Below are 16,455 nucleotides of genomic sequence, written 5' to 3'. Positions count from 1 at the left end.
CATTGATATTGGGTCCAAAAATACTTTTCTTATATGAAATATGGTTATATTATAGGGACAGTAGGTAACAGGCAGTAACACTGGACTTACAGCAGCTGCTGAAGCCATAAAGATGCTTTATGATGTCATCTGGCTGCTAATCAGTCTCATTTCCATTTGTGTATTTTCACCAATTCTAGTGAAAGTGCTTTTTTTCTTGTGCTTGGCAAACTCTTGTTTTTTTTTCATTTTAAATAACATGAGAGCTAAAAAAAGAAAGAGGCAACCAAAAAAGAGCAGGTGCATTACAAAGGAGCAAGGGAATAGCAGCAGGAGGAATAAGGAGGGAGATGTAGGTGAGGGGAGAGGAGATGTCCTCAATATTATAGTGGGTATTAATCAAACTGAGGAGAAGCCACCAAGTGAGGCAACTTCAAAGGCGCTCCAAAAGAGCAAAAAGAAACCGACTAGATCAACTGATCCCTCAGATGAGGCCCCAAATAAGAGGAGAAAGGTGGAAAAGACCAGCTGTAAGAGACCGGCAGAACAGACGGAGAACAGTGGGAGGAGTAAGAAAAAGAAGGAGGAGGAACATTATGACAGTCCAGACGAAGGACCCAGCGCGCCCATCAATACCATCGTAGAGGTGTCAGATCATAGGGGCAATAAGAGATCTCTTACAAGTGAGGAATTAGGCGGAAAAATGTGTAAAAAGAAGAGATCAGCAGGTAAAATGCTTTTTACTTGAAAACAATAAATGTAATGTAATAGAGAAGTAAGTGAGGTGTAAGGTGGTACTTACATCTACTAAGTGCCATGAATAGATCCGGCAAGCACACTAGTCATACGTAACTCTAACCCTAAATATGTGCTCAGCTCAGGTAGATGCAGTTATTGTTCTGCAACCCTGGTCACGATGCACAATGGTAGTGTTTCATATGTGCAGCTCACAATACTGGTGCAAATTGTGCACATGTGATGTGTGATACATTTTATGTGACATGATAATAATGCTCTAATGTCTGACTGTAAATCAGGCCCTATGTGCACAGAAGGAACTTTTTATATATTACAGCTAAATCAATGTGAACTAGCAGCCAAACTGGTACATTTCTCTTCTAACACCTTCCAATATTGTTATTGTGGGAAGTTCTATGAAAACTATAAATATTGGTGCAATTTCTGTACAATGTATAATTTATGTAGAAATGTGTAACTGCCCCCAGACTCCATCACCCCAATATTGTAGGTAACCCCTACAAGCTCTGTCCTTTAAACTCTCCATTTCTTTTAGCCTTTAATAGGGCTCATTCACACATAGGTGCTGATGTGCGCTGTACTCAGCATATGGAACTTTAAGCATTTTACTATATTATTGAGAAATGTTCACATCATAGGCGTCAGTAAGGTGGGTGCTGCTGCGCTGTCAGCGCACTCTACGTAATGAGCACAGAAAGAATACCGCACTATACACATTTACGTCATTGTGTAAATGAGCGCCCATAGGTAACCCTACTTTTCATCTTTCTCAATACACTTTATTACACCTAAAGCATTTATCCCTCTGTTACCACTCTTTCTGTATTTTCCCTGTCTCCTAATGGTGGCCATACATGGTGCAATGCACCGTGTAGGGCGATTGCTGATCCGCCAGCAGACGAATCGTGCTGACCCCGCTGACAATCGCGTGGTCCCCGCTGACCGCACGATATGCCGGCTCCCCCCTCCACCATCTCAATGGGATCATACATCGGATCCCAGACCATATGAACCTGCGGGAATATCTGGGGATGCGATTTACGATCCCGCGGGAGCACGCAGCACGATATCAGGTACGATATCGTGCCCATACACACACGATATAGCACCTATATCGTGCCGATCTGTCGGATCGGCACGTATATCGTGCCGTGTATGGCCTCCTTTAGTCTTTAAAACTTGTTGGAATTGTTATGGACAATAATAGTTACTGTTCTGTAGTACCTGTCACTTAGTTTTTAAATTATCCTATCCATTGTTCTTTCAGACCCCAACACTATGGGTGGGATGCATGACACATCGCACTCGGGATGTGATGCATTCCGCCGGTCATCGCATGCATGCCGGCGTTGGTAACGCCGATATGCATGACAATCCCTGCAAAGGACCGCTCTGTCGGTAAGACTGGCCCTTTGTGAAGGACGGACTTCCGGATCTATGACCCAGAAGCCCACCTGGCGTCCTTCTGTGCATGCGCAGAAGGACGCATATGATGCAGAGGGGTGCTGGGAGGGATCCGATTAAATCCCTCTATCAGCACTCTACGGAGAGAAGCCCATAGGCTTCTATGGGTACCGCCATCATCAAGATGGCGTTACCCACTGCAAACCAAGTCCCAGAGTTCATGGCACTCTGGGGCTTGGTGCATATGAGAAATGCGGTCAAACCCACATTTTCGGGGTTTGGCAGCATTTTTACCCTTGATGCATCTCATCCTAAATGATAAGGCAAAATAAAGATATACTGATCATGTACTAAAGAGAAATAAGGTATTAATACTGTACCTGACAACTCATAACACGTTACCCCAGTTTGTGCTGGTCTCTTTCTATTCTATAATTATTTGAAACTTTCAAAAGAAAGATTACAAAAAAGTTAATTTCTGTGAATAAATTGGATTTCTGTTTACACAACAGATGTAAGTGAGATCCCACCAGGCAGCCCCCCAGAGACATCGGATACCTGTCACCCTCTGTCAAGTTTAAACTTCCACAGAATGATTGGGGAGGGTAGCTTCGGGAAGGTAAGTGATCAATGCAGATTTTGCAGACTTAACTGTAGACACTGCAGGAAACAGAAGATAATATCTGATGCCTTATGAACATTACTTTAATTGCTATATCGTATAATTATCAATAATTACATGAGCATAAATGTTTCTATTGGGGGTTCTCCAGTTCTCCGTCTTCTAGCCCAGCCCATTGTTCTTATATTCTGATCTATTGTAAAATAATGTTTTTCTATCTGATACTTAATTTTTACTGTTACCGAGAAGAGCCTTTGTGCTTTAGCACTAGCTGATTGCAGCACAGCATGCAGGGCTGCTCGTCGCAGAGACAGCTAAGTAACCCTGCATACTGTTCTAAACCAGTACATGGTGTCTCCTGAGAATGGAGACACTGGTATACAGAGAAGGTGCCAGGAACCAAATGGCATGTTCTAATCGATCACTGACCCCCTGTCCTGGTGGTGTTACTATGTAAGGTTCTACTGAATGCTTCTGACATTTAGGACTGACCGCCATGTAACTGTCTGTGGTATCTGTAATATATTGCTCATTGTCAGTGGGCCATCTCCACTACTTCTCCCTCCAATTAGTAGAACTGTTGGTGTCAGTCTGAAACCACTTGTTCCCTTGATGACTACAGTCACCCCTCCACTCTCACTCCCCAGTGTAAAAGGCAGAGCAGTCACCCAATAATCTTACATCAACGGCCTTCTTGTGTCCAGGCATATGCAGAGACTATAGGAAGCTAATACACTGGTGGTGTTTGGTTGGTATTTCAGGAATAGGTGTAGACCCATAAGGACCTACTAGATGGGTAGGTTGGGTTTTCTGTAATAATTGGGCATAGGTGATCTCTTTTAATGTTGAGCTTTCCCAAACTTGCTCATCAGAAGTTGCTGTGAATGGGTGTGACAACACGAATATTGCTAATAGGTCATTCTGGTTCCATACTGTAGGCTGCTGCACTGTGTAATCAGGGGTCTCTTATAAAGCCCCTTGCAGGGCCATATCACATCTCTTCTACCCTCTGTCTATAGAATGACTATAGCCTGCAGTAATCACCTCGCTGCTTATCAGCCTCCAATATGGTCACAGTGCTCCCCCCCTCATTGGTCCCCTCACAGACCCCTTCTGTTTCTCCAGCCCAGTGTTTCTCAACCCCTCAGTGTCTCCCCAGCGCCCAGCCCCCACACTTACCTTCTATAAAGTATGGCTGCCCGCTGTGGTTCCTCTGAAGCCTGATCTCTTTTAGCGGATGCAGCATTGCGTGATGTCATGATGTCACGCGCGCTGCACCGATTAAACATAATAAACTTTATTGCACCGGCCACCGCCAATGCCATAAAGTTACTGAGTGGCTCCCCGGACTGTCTCTTTACTGATACCTGCCTGCGCCCTGCTGATCATGCAGCAGCGCAGGCAGTGGTACACTTGTGCCCTTAGTCCCCCCTTTGCCGGGCCTGTGTGTGGGGGCCCCATGGAAACCACCCCTGTCACCCCCCTTAATCTGGCTCTGGACACCGTATAGTCTGGCCTGGGTTACATAGTCTGACTTTCTATACCACTCTTTGGGTTCCTTGTCCTTACACTGTGTCTCATCCAGGTGTTCCTGGCATCATATTCCACCAGCAAACAGCAGGTGGCTGTGAAAAGAGTAGAAAAGAGAACATTAGTGAAGAGCTTTCAGGACTTTTCATGCGCTTTTCACACATGCATGTGCAGCATTCCAGACACCGGTAAGAAGTTCTGTCACTCTGTTATTCAGTGTATTGAGACGTTAGTCACAATTTAAACAGCTTGCTTCACAAAGGGATATTTTTAGAACTCAACAGTCCCTTGTTTTCTAACACTTATACAGTCAGGTGCATAAATATTGGGACATTGACAGAACTTTCATATTTTGGCCTCTATTCACCACCATAATGGCTTTGAAATTAAACAAACAAGATGTGCTTTAACTGCAGACTTTCAGATTTCATTTGAGAGTAATTACATCCAAATCAGGTGAAAGGTGTAGGAATTACAACGGTTTCTATATGTGCCTCCCACTTTTTAAGGGGCCAAAAGTAATGGGACAAACTAAACAATCCTAAATCTAACTTTCACTTTTTAATACTTTGTTGCAAATCCTTTGCAGGCAATTACAGCCTGAAGTCTGGAATGCATAGACATCATCAGATGCTGGGTTTCATCCCTGGTGATGCTCTGCCACTGCAAATGTCTTCAGTTCCTGCTTGTTCTTGGGGCATTTTCCCTTCAGTTTTGTCTTCATCAAGTGAAATGCATGCTCAATCGGATTCAAGTCAGGGGATTGACTTGGCCATTGCATAACATTCCACTTTTTAGCCTTAAAAAACTCTTTGGTTGCTTTTGCAGTATGCTTCAGGTCATTGTCCATCTGCACTGTTAAGCGCCGTCCAATGAGTTCTGAAGCATTTGACTGAATATGAGCATATAATATTGCCCGAAACACTTCAGAATTCATTCTGCTGCTTTTATCAGCAGTCACATCGTCAATAAATACAAGGGAACCAGTTCCATTGGCAGCCATACATGCTCACGCCATGACACTACCACCACCATGCTTCACTGATGAGGTGGTATGTTTTGGATCATGAGTAGTTCCTTTCCTTCTCCATACTCTTCTCTTCCCATCACTCTGGTACAAGTTGATCTTTGTCTCATCTGTCCATAGGATGTTGTTCCAGAGATGTAATGGCTTTTTTAGATGTTGTTTGGTAAACTCTAATCTGGTATTCCTGTTTTTGAGGCTCACCAATGGTTTACATCTTGTGGTGAACCCTCTATATTCACTCTTGTGAAGTCTTCTCTTGATTGTGGACTTTGACACATATACACCTACCTCCTGGAGAGTGTTCTTGATTTGGCCAACTGTTGTGAAGGGGTTTTTCTTCACCAGGGAAATAATTCTTCTGTCATCCACCACAGTTGTTTTCCGTGGTCTTCCGGGTCTTTTGGTGTTGCTGAGCTCTCCGGTGCGTTCTTTCTTTTTAAGAATGTTCCAAACAGTTGATTTGGCCACACCTAATGTTTTTGCTATCTCTCTGATGGATTTGTTTTGATTTTTCAGCCTAATGATGGCTTGCTTCACTGATAGTGACAGCTCTTTGGATCTCATATTGAGAGTCGACAGCAACTGATTCCAAAAGCAAATGTCACACCTAGAATCAACTCCAGACCTTTTACCTGCTTAATTGATAATGAAATAATGAGGGAATAGCCCACACCTGTCCATGAAATAGCTTTTGAGTTGATAGTCCCATTACTTTTGGCACGTTAAAAAGTGGGAGGCACATATAGAAACTGTTATAATTCCTACACCGTTCACCTAATTTGGATGTAATTACCCTCAAATTAAATCTGAAAGTCTGCAGTTAAAGCACATCTTGTTTGTTTCATTTCAAAGCCATTGTGGTGGTGAATAGAGGCCAAAATATGAAAATTCTGTCAATGTCCCAATATTTATGCACCTGACTGTATATCACCTTCTCCCTATAAGTTACATATATTTAAATAAACAAACCAAGACTAACAAAGTATAACATACACCTCATGTATAAGTAATTCACAGAATATCAAGTACAGAGTCAACAGTAAGTTTGTCGTGAAACTATACCAGTAATAAGGCTTTTCCTTGTCATTACATGTTGGTACATTTTGTACTAACCACTAATTTCAGACAGATGTTCCATATACTGATTCTACTTCCTTCCTGTAGTATCTGGGAGCCCTCAGTCTCATTAAATGTAGTTAAAAAGTCTACAGTTATGACATCAACAGCACAATGTTGACAGGAATATGCTAACGCAGTACTGATATTTAAAGCATGCTACCTGTGTGTGCATTATAACTTTAAACATGATGCTTTACTATCATGTGTAAAGTAATAATGCCAACACAGTAAACATGCTTTAAATAACAATAGTACTGTTTCTCCATCTTCCCGTCAACATTATGTCAGCAGCATTAGTGTCGACAAATTGCATGTATCCTGGTCTCACAAGGGGACTGACATTTTGGGAGACTCTCTAAGGGTTTTCCTATGTGAATACATAGACACTTATTCTATTACTGATACATGGACACTTGTAAGAGGATTTTCCTTATCATACCATATGTACATACTGGCCCACACTCCTCACTGTCTCGCACAAACTCACCCACTTATCCCATGTCCCACCTGCATTACACGCAAACATGCCCATCTCAGACAGAAGACCAGGCAGATATGGAATATACATTCGCCCTCATTCATTCCACTAATAGTGACTATTGTCTGGTGTGTGTCAGAATGAGTAATGTCTATAATGTAACTTATATCATGCCCTCTGTCTCTTACCCAGTGCCACGTATGGTATGTTATGGAGTACCTAAGTGTAGGAGACCTAAAACAATTAATGAATACCAGCCAGCCCCCTTCTATGGCTCCCCAGCCAGCCCCCCTTCTGTGTCTCCAGCAGAACCCCTTCTGTGTCTTCCCAGCCAGCCCCCCTTTCTTGTCTCCAGTCAGCCCCCCTTGTGGGTCTCCAGCCAGCACCCTTTCTGTATACTCGGAAATACCCCCTTCTGTGTCCCCAGCCAGACTCCCTTCTGTGTCCCCAGCCCAGCCCCCCTCTTGTGTCCCCAGCCAGCCCCCATTCTGTGTCTCCAGCCCCCACACATATCATCTTGTTGAGTCCTACCCCTCATGTGACTCAGATCCTCTCTTTCAGTGGCCTGGTGTGACATCATGTTCCAGGTCTCCACTTTATTGGGCGTGCAGCGGGTGGGGCGGTGGGGCGGCCAGCGGGCAGTGGAGGATCGGCAAAACGGACCACCCCCCAGTTTTGCCTATGGCTACAAGTGATCTACTGCCCCTGTAATTTCTCTGACACATTTCTATATAAATAAAAAAGGTGAATATTGACGCTATCAGCAACACATTGCATTGTATAATACATTTCCTGCAATAATCAAAAGTAATTCTCTTACACTGTCATTACGATAACTGTTATCATTTTGATTAATCGCTTGATTTCTGTCACACACATCCCCAGCTGAAGGCTGCTTGTGTAAATACCAGTATACAGTGTGCTGACTGACATTCTTTCATCTGATCTCTGAATATGTACAAATAGTAGCTGTCAGCATAACTGGGTGCCTCCTGCCAGCTTGGACAATATACTAACTTTTTTATTCCTCAATGATGTTTTCACAGATACTTCGTAACAACCCGTATAACACCATGGTTGACCTCTTTTCTTTTGGGGTAGTACTTTTTGAAATGGCCATTGGAGCATACCCCTTTTATGGCGAAGATGAGCCCATCATGATTCATCATTCTGTCCTCTTTGATGCCCCACAGTATCCAATTGACATCCATCCAGAGATCTTGGACATCCTTGAGAGAGTAAGTATATAGCGCTTATAGCTGGGTCAAGACATTATATGGCCTGGGGCAGAACTATGGGAGACAATGGAGGCGCGCCGCCGGGCACCAGCACTAAAGGGGCACCTCCTCCATTGCCCACAATATATTCACCCCAGTTAGGGCTGTAAATATATACCTAGAGTGTAACGTCACGGCCACCCAATACATGCAACCTCTTCCCGACACCTGAGAAGCTACCATAACCATATACTAGTGGAGGGCTCCATATCAGACCATCAGATGCCACTTCCATCTATCTATAGCCTGTCCCTACTCATTAATGTCGCTGCTTCTCAGCAGTTTCTCATGCCAGTGTGACTCGGCCGTCCCCCCTCATCCACAACTGCCCGTCTCACTCCTCCCTGGTGGCAGCTGTAGCTGCGGACCTGTGCGTCAGGCCCCAGCATACCGGTGGCTGCAGATCTTCCAGTAGCTGGATGCACCAGACTGAGCTGCGGGTAAGAAGGCATGGAAGGCGGGGGGCCTGGGGCACTAGTGACTGAATCTGGGGGAAGATCTTTTGGTGTAGCAACTTCCTGGCATGTGAAGTAGTCGGCAGTAGACTGGGTATTTTATGATTTGTAGTTCCACCACAGTAGCAGTCTTACAGTATCTTGACTCAAACTCAGACCTCAAAGCCCTCACATCAGTTGGTTTTCCCCTCAATCAAGGGTATCAGGAGGGCTCCCCACCCCACATTAGTTGGCTTTCGCTTCCATCAGGAGGACTCTGAGCCTCATGCTAATTGCACCATACAGGTCACTGTCTTATTTGTGACTAACGCATTGCTGTATAGATCCGAAAAAGGGGGGGATATCCTGCAAATTTACTTTAGTAAATAAGCCTAATAGAAACAAATTCACATATTCTATATTAGTGTTTTTGGGCTCTATTTACTACAATCCGCATTTGTAATGCAGATTTTAGTGTGATATTACCGACTGAATTTGCATTGCGAATTCAAGCAATATCACAGGGATTTACTACAAATCCCTTGCAGGGACAGAGCTTGTGAGAAAGCTCTGTCCCTGCGAATCCCCTCCGCACTCTAGTCACGATATTTTCTCAAAGAAATAACGTGACTAGTGCCCCGCGCATGCGTCGACCGGCCGCCGCTGCTACCCCCTGGCACTAAGCCCCGCACCGACACTAAGCCACGCCCCCACGATCACGGACCCCCCCAAACACCCCTCCCTTAATAGCACTTACCTGCAGTCATCGGTGCTCCGGTGATGTCTTCCATGCCTCCGGTCAGCTGATATCCCATACTGCACTGGGACCCGATCACCTGATGACCGGGCCGCAGTGCAGCATGGGAAACCAGCTGACCGGAGGGGAGTCATCACCGGAGCCCCGACCACCGGTCCCTGGAGTCAGGTAAGTGAATTTTTTTTACTTTTTTTTTGCAGTGTATCAGCATGTGGTCTGTTTAGACCACACAGCTGATTACTGGGACCGGCTCCGGGCTCTACTCTGCCTTTTAGAGCAAAGTAGGAGCCCGGTAATGGGGGGAGACCCTGGATAACGCCACATCCAGGTGGCGTTATTATCACAGGGCTTTTCCCGGTACTTTTTTTACAATTTATTTTCAGTAACTTTGGTCGGATCACATTTCCCATTACAATTATGGGAAATGCGATCTGCTTACTAAAAATAAGTTATACTTAGGGGTTGGAGTAGAATTTTACGAATTCTACTCCAATTGCCCTATAGTAACTGTAGGTGAAACTAATATAATGTGAAAAGGGTGTGAAAACACCCTTTTTCACTTTATTTTAGTAAAAATAATGTTAATAAATAGAGCCCTTTGTGTGGATCGATGAATGGATGGATGGACAGACAGACAGACAGACAGACAGACAGACAGACAGATAGATAGATAGATAGATATGCACCATATTTATTTTCCCTTCTTTTAGGGGGAGTGGGCACCAAATTATAACTTGCCTCTGGGTGTCTGGGATGAATTTACGCCACTGTATAGGGTCACAGAGGAAATGAAGCACAGGTCTCTGAATTCTAATAAAACAGATACATTAAAGGCATAGGATATAAGGGGTATATTTACTAAAGTGAGAGTTTTTAGAGGTGGAGATGTTTCCCATAGCAGCCAATCAAATTCTAGTTATTATCTTCTAGAAGGTGCTTGTTAAATGTTAAGTAGCATTTTATTGGTTGCTATGGTCAACATCTCCACTTCTAAAAACTCACTTTAGTAAATATATCCCTAAGTGTCTGCAGTCATAGCATTCAAACCTAGTTATAGCTACACTGCTCATTTTTAATAAAGTAACAAGATAGCAATGTGTAAGATAGCCGGGTGAGTAATTTGCAAAAAAGACTGACCGAATTTACAGGCGAGCTATCAAGAAGCTGTAATTGGATTGCTTTGGATATTGTTGCATGGATTATTTTTGTAAGCGTTAATTAGCCAAGCAGAAAGTAAGACATGCAGAAGGTTTGGTTGCACAGGCGTTGGATTAGCAGTGTCAGGAAAAGGGTTTTAAAATATCAGTAATGTACAGTGTAGAATAATGATATAGTGTCTTAAAGCATGTTTACAGTACAAAGAAAGGTTCCTAGCACCTAATATGTACATCTTAGAGGAAAGTAAGCAAAGGGGTACATGGAAAATGTAAATTATATGAAGAGGTGTGTCTAGGGGGATTTTCTGTGCTTTGGGTGACCAACCATTCAGGTTTGGCTGGTATTGTCCAGCATCCCGCAAGCCTTCCCTGGGACGCATTCTTTAAATGTGTAAAATGTAACATCCATATGGTGATTTAAAAAAAATAAAAAAATAGAGGCAGAACACAGAATAATTGCAACAAGAACATTGTTATTGTGAGTCTATGACCTTTAACAGGTAGTCCATTGGGACTGTGAGTATGGACTGCAATAGCAGAGAGAGCGCTTCCCATGGCTTCTCGGGGCTGCAGCTGATGCAGTCCCTAGAAGCCAGTCTGTTTTCTAGCACTGCCAGACCTAAGCCTCGCCCCCAAAAGGGGCGTATTTAAGTGACATCAGCCATCAATCACTGGGATGGCAGGGATCAGGGAAGAGGAGATCATTATGAAGAACCTCCTAATTTTCTAATTCAACAAACTACAAAAAACATAAACGTAATTAGCCCCAATCTTCTTGTAAATCCCAATTTCAGCTGTCAAATAAAACTTTTTTTTTTTTGTCTGGTAAGGATGTGGCCCGAGTTAGTCCTATAAAAAGTTGGTCACCTTATCTGGCTCTCCATGTAGCAAGTAGCTGTACCCTGGGATCCCTTCCAATGAAACTCATAGAGCAGGAGTATTCCGGCACTATGATCTGCTGCATGTAGCAAATGGGGTGGGGCAGTGCCAAAGCAAATCACTGCCCATACCTGGGTTAGCGCCTTTGAAAGTTGAAGACAACTTCCATATTAAGTAAAGAAAGTAAGTAATAAGTGAGTAGGATATGTTATGGAACAAGTGAGACAAATCATTAATATCATATATAGGGCCCAATTGCAGTGATACTAGGGAATATTCCGTTGGTATTTAATATTACTTACCCATCCGGCAAGGTACAGCAACATCCCCTCCTTGGCGGCATCCTTCACGCTGTTGCTGGCAGCCTGCTGCTGCCAGGGACAGAATGTTGCAATGTTGCATCCTTTGCATGAGAAATGGTCAGTCTGCACATGCACATTACACTCTCACTAGGCGGGGACTTGGCCATGTCTGGAAGTCTTTGCTGAAGCCGAAAAGGCTGTTTTTGGGACCATATCGCTATCGCCATCTATAGATGGAATAAATGATACAGTGACAAACCGCATTAAACTAAGGCCCTCATTCAGAGCCGTTCGCTATATGTGTTCGTTCGTTCAAAAACAAGGGGTGGCTATGTAAATGATCCGTTCGCACATTGCAGTCTGTTCACACCTCTAAGTCTGAACGAGCGAGCAAAACATACGCTCGTTTATTTGATAAAAACGCCCCCTGGCCGCTCGCACCATACGTCATGTCCGCTATTTATTAGATTAATCGAGTACATCGAACAGGATATGAACTGCTCGCTATTCTTGAGGTTGGTTTTTTCAACCGCTATTTTGCGAGCAGTTCTGAGTTAAAAACAACCAAGTGACGTGGTCATTGACGCTGCTGTATTAATTATGCACACCCATAAAACGTCCGTTTTGACCTTTAAGCACTCCTGCGATCGGATCTCCACTCCCCGTTTTCAAGCACCTTCCCCTGTTACCACCCACATACGCCTCATCCTGTCACTCAAAATAGCAGGCACTCGCTATATTGCGTACAAATGATTTTCGGCCGCACTGACTGGTTCACGCATGCATACTAAAAACCGTACGCATGCGCAGATGTGCGAACATCGCTCGGAACGAGCGTACTGCTGCTAGCGAGTGGCTCTGAATGAGGGCCTAAGTTTATTGCTGTTTGTTAAATACTGAATGGAGTACACAACCCCTTTAGGGCGTGCTAAAGGGGTTATGTCTCATGGTTGAATGGGGCCCATTTTATGTTGCTAGAAGAATACTAGTTACTGTAAATAAGCCTCCGGCACAGGTCGTTTTAGTGTCATAAGGAAATGAATGGAATGGTTAGCTAGTGCTTATCTGCCATTAACATTCTATACTTCTCTATTTTTCCTTTAAAAGCTCTTATGCAAATCTCCAAGGAAGAGGCAGGAATACTGTAGGAATATAAAATGCCATCCATTTTTCCGGCCAATAAATTGGGTGGAACTAGAGGCAGGCAGGTCAGCTCCCCCATTTCAAATGCGCCCGTAAGTATATGAGCAAGATGGGAATTTATGCAGTGTATCTTACAGACATAGACTGCTGTGTGCAATGATGAAGAGGAGGGGAGATGAGTAACGTTGCACCAAATTGTTGCACAAATGCAGAATATTCAGTGCCTCATAGGTGCAATGATCTGGCAATACAATGGCATTCCTCACTGTACTTGTAAACCCGCATTTAGATGACTATCTATTCTATGGATAAAGCTGGGATGACAATAGATGATTCATAATGCTATGTGGTGTGTTTGGGTAGAATTGGCTACATTCATGGCCAGTGACGTGCGGTGAGGTCAATGGCTGGGGAGGCACACATGGAGATGAGTCTGATTGCCTGGAGCCTGTCTCATGCCCTACTCTCAGTAAATCTACCCTTATTACACTAAGCTTCAGTGTCTATTGAGTCTCCTACCGGCATCATTGTGTCTTCTCTTGTTGCCACTAACTGATAGCCGATCTTTAAACACTGCAGTGCACTTCCTGGTCACATGACACATTTAAGGTGTACATCAGGGCTCAAAGCATGCCTCCCATACTCAGAGGCATGCCTCTATTAGCTCTCTTTTTGTGCAGCTTAGTGTCTGTGGTGTGGCCCTGCCCCTAGCTCTGCAAGCAGTGTCTGACTATACAGAAGCGAGGCTGAGCTGTTGATGCCTCATCTCGCGTCTCCCTGCAGTCCCAGGGAGCTCCACAAAGCTGGTGAGTGTTAACTATAAAAATGATTACTATAAACAAAGAAGATGTTTATAAGTTATAAATATCTTCTTTGTATTATTCTAATCATTTTATATCAAATCTCAGGAGTATGACAGGGGAGGCTGTGTCTCCCCCTGCCTACCCTTATTGCACATCCCTGTTCATGGCTACAATTTTGTGGCCAATTGCAGAATGAAGAGAATACTTTGTGGAATGTTAATCTGTAACGATTGGACAGTCTCTTTTCCACTTGGCCACTGCTGTCGAGCATGAGGAATTACAATGCTATGACAGGCTGTGAGATCAGTTCAATTATTTTAAGAGGACATATCACCTCTCACTACTAGTAATTTAATTGCAAAAACAAATATATGTTTACCTTTATTTGTTTATGTTACTTTAAACAAATGTGCTGCAATATACTTCCTTTCACATGCATTTATATTGTATAAGGGAGAAGCAGCCCTATAATGTACTAATAACCCAATGTCGGTAAGGCATCTCGTTACATTGGTTACATATCTTTGCAACAAAATTTTGCAATTCATAGTAGTAGCTAATATATTAATGTTCGGTATTGATCATTCTCATAATCGTACTATACATAGGCATAGCATTATATACAGTAGTATAATATAGTATGTATAGTACACTCTAGTTATTATTCTTCATTATGACACATACAAAAATAAATGTGCCAATTAGCCATGCATGTATTTTCTGTATTAAGTAACATATCTGATTTATTTCCTCTTCACAGACACCATGTAATATCTGTGACTCTATACCTGTGGATGAGCTGCTAACAACCCCAGAATCAGCAATATCTGCAGAGGAGCAACACCTGTTCCTTGGATTTTCATTCACAAGTGATAGGTGGAAAACAATGTACTGCAGATAAGATCTCATCCAGTTCATCACATCAAAAATACCGGCTCCACCTTCACCATGCTGTTTACCAACTATCTCAGTAATACCATCTGCTGCGCCCTCCTCACAACAGCGATAACATCAGCTGCATCCTCCTCACGACAGCGATAACATCAGCTGCATCCTCCTCACGACAGCGATAACATTAGCTGTGTCCTCCTCACGACAGCGATAACATCAGCTGCGTCCTCCTCAAGACAGCGATAACATCAGCTGCGACCTCCTCAAGACAGCGATAACATCCGCTGCGTCCTCCTCACGACAGTGATCACATCAGCAGCTTCCTCCTCAAGACAGCGATAACATCAGCTGCGTCCTCCTCAAGACAGTGATAACATCCGCTGCGTCCTCCTCATGACAGGGATCACATCAGCTGCGTCCTCCTCAAGACAGCGATAACATCAGCTGCGTCCTCCTCAAGACAGCGATAACATCAGCTGCGTCCTCCTCAAGACAGCGATAACATTAGCTGCGTCCTCCTCACGACAGCGATAACATCAGCTGCGTCCTCCTCAAGACAGCGATAACATCAACTGCGTCCTCCTCAAGACAGCGATAACATCAGCTGCGTCCTCCTCAAGACAGCGATAACATCAGCTGCGTCCTCCTCAAGACAGCGATAACATCAGCTGCGTCCTCCTCACGACAGCGATAACATCAGCTGCGTCCTCCTCAAGACAGCGATAACATCAGCTGCGACCTCCTCAAGACAGCGATAACATCAGCTGCGTCCTCCTCAAGACAGCGATAACATCAGCTGCGTCCTCCTCAAGACAGCGATAACATCAGCTGCGTCCTCCTCAAGACAGCGATAACATTAGCTGCGTCCTCCTCAAGACAGCGATAACATCAGCTGCGTCCTCCTCAAGACAGCGATAACATTAGCTGCGTCCTCCTCACGACAGCGATACCATCAGCTGCGTCCTCCTCAAGACAGCGATAACATCAGCTGCGTCCTCCTCAAGACAGCGATAACATTAGCTTCGTCCTCCTCACGACAGCGATAACATCAGTTGCGTCCTCCTCAAGACAGCGATAACATCAGTTGCATCCTCCTCACAACAGCGATAACATCAGCTGCGTCCTCCTCAAGACATCGATAACATCAGCTGCGTCCTCCTCAAGACATCGATAACATCAGCTACGTACTCCTTACGACTGTAATACAATAGCAGCTTGAATATTCAAGTTTGATACATGCATGGAACAACATATGCACACTATATATATACTATTTTAAATCTAATAAAACTGATTTCTCTTCTAGTAATTTCTGTTTATATTGTGAATTTGATTTCTGTAATACATACATAACCAAAGATAACTCCACGGGCTGCGGAGATTAAGGCACTCTCCAGACTTGTTTACTCACAATAATACATAAGTTTATTAGCATGCATAGAAATAGTTGCCAACGTTTCGGTCCACATTAGAACCTTTATCAAGGCATAGTATAATAAGAGATACATATAGCTGTAATATAAAAAGAAACAAAGAAAAGTCAGAAGAAAAACAGGGTTACAGAAAATACAGAGGTCTTCCAGGCTAATACTAAAAATCATCTCTACATGTTACAATATTAAAAGGTGTGTGTGTGTGTGTATATATATATATATATATATATATATATATATATGCAGGGGTGGACATATAGACTCATTAATCTCAAGAAACAGGGTGTTGACAGTACTATGGCCCTCATTCAGACCCACTCGCAAGCGGGCGCACGTACGTTAGGCGTACGTACAAAAATATTTAAATTCAATGGCTCGCTCGTATTTTCGTTCGCATCTAAAATTCCTCCCTAAACTCTGACGACCCCTCCTCTAACTAACGAGCGTACGAAATAGCGAGC

The 16,455-nt window shown here is 43.6% G+C and overlaps 1 protein-coding gene across 1 annotated transcript; it reads left to right on the top strand.

The window, feature by feature from the left end:
- The first annotated feature begins 238 nt into the window (after window positions 1-238).
- On the top strand, window positions 239-14,571 carry LOC148520509 (uncharacterized). Its single transcript, XM_088475662.1, has 8 exons — window positions 239-707; window positions 2,655-2,761; window positions 4,350-4,482; window positions 7,111-7,121; window positions 7,965-8,156; window positions 12,832-12,959; window positions 14,124-14,142; window positions 14,431-14,571. Exons 1-8 carry the CDS (start codon window positions 239-241, stop codon window positions 14,569-14,571), a joined length of 1,200 nt encoding a protein of 399 aa, XP_088331788.1.
- The last annotated feature ends 1,884 nt before the right edge of the window (window positions 14,572-16,455 follow it).

The sequence above is a fragment of the Taudactylus pleione genome, unplaced genomic scaffold (genome assembly GCF_031769625.1).
Source record: "Taudactylus pleione unplaced genomic scaffold, aTauple2 ptg000176l, whole genome shotgun sequence".
Classification (NCBI taxonomy): domain Eukaryota; kingdom Metazoa; phylum Chordata; class Amphibia; order Anura; family Myobatrachidae; genus Taudactylus; species Taudactylus pleione.
This window is presented reverse-complemented; position numbering and strand designations above follow the sequence as displayed.

Coding starts and splice junctions, on each gene's coding strand:
- LOC148520509 (XM_088475662.1), top strand. CDS start 239: ATGAGAGCTAAAAAAAGAAAGAGGCAACCAAAAAAGAGCAGGTGCATT. Junction 2,762..4,349: donor GGGAGGGTAGCTTCGGGAAG/GTAAGTGATCAA, acceptor TGTCTCATCCAG/GTGTTCCTGGCATCATATTC. Junction 8,157..12,831: donor TCTTGGACATCCTTGAGAGA/GTAAGTATATAG, acceptor TTCCTTTAAAAG/CTCTTATGCAAATCTCCAAG.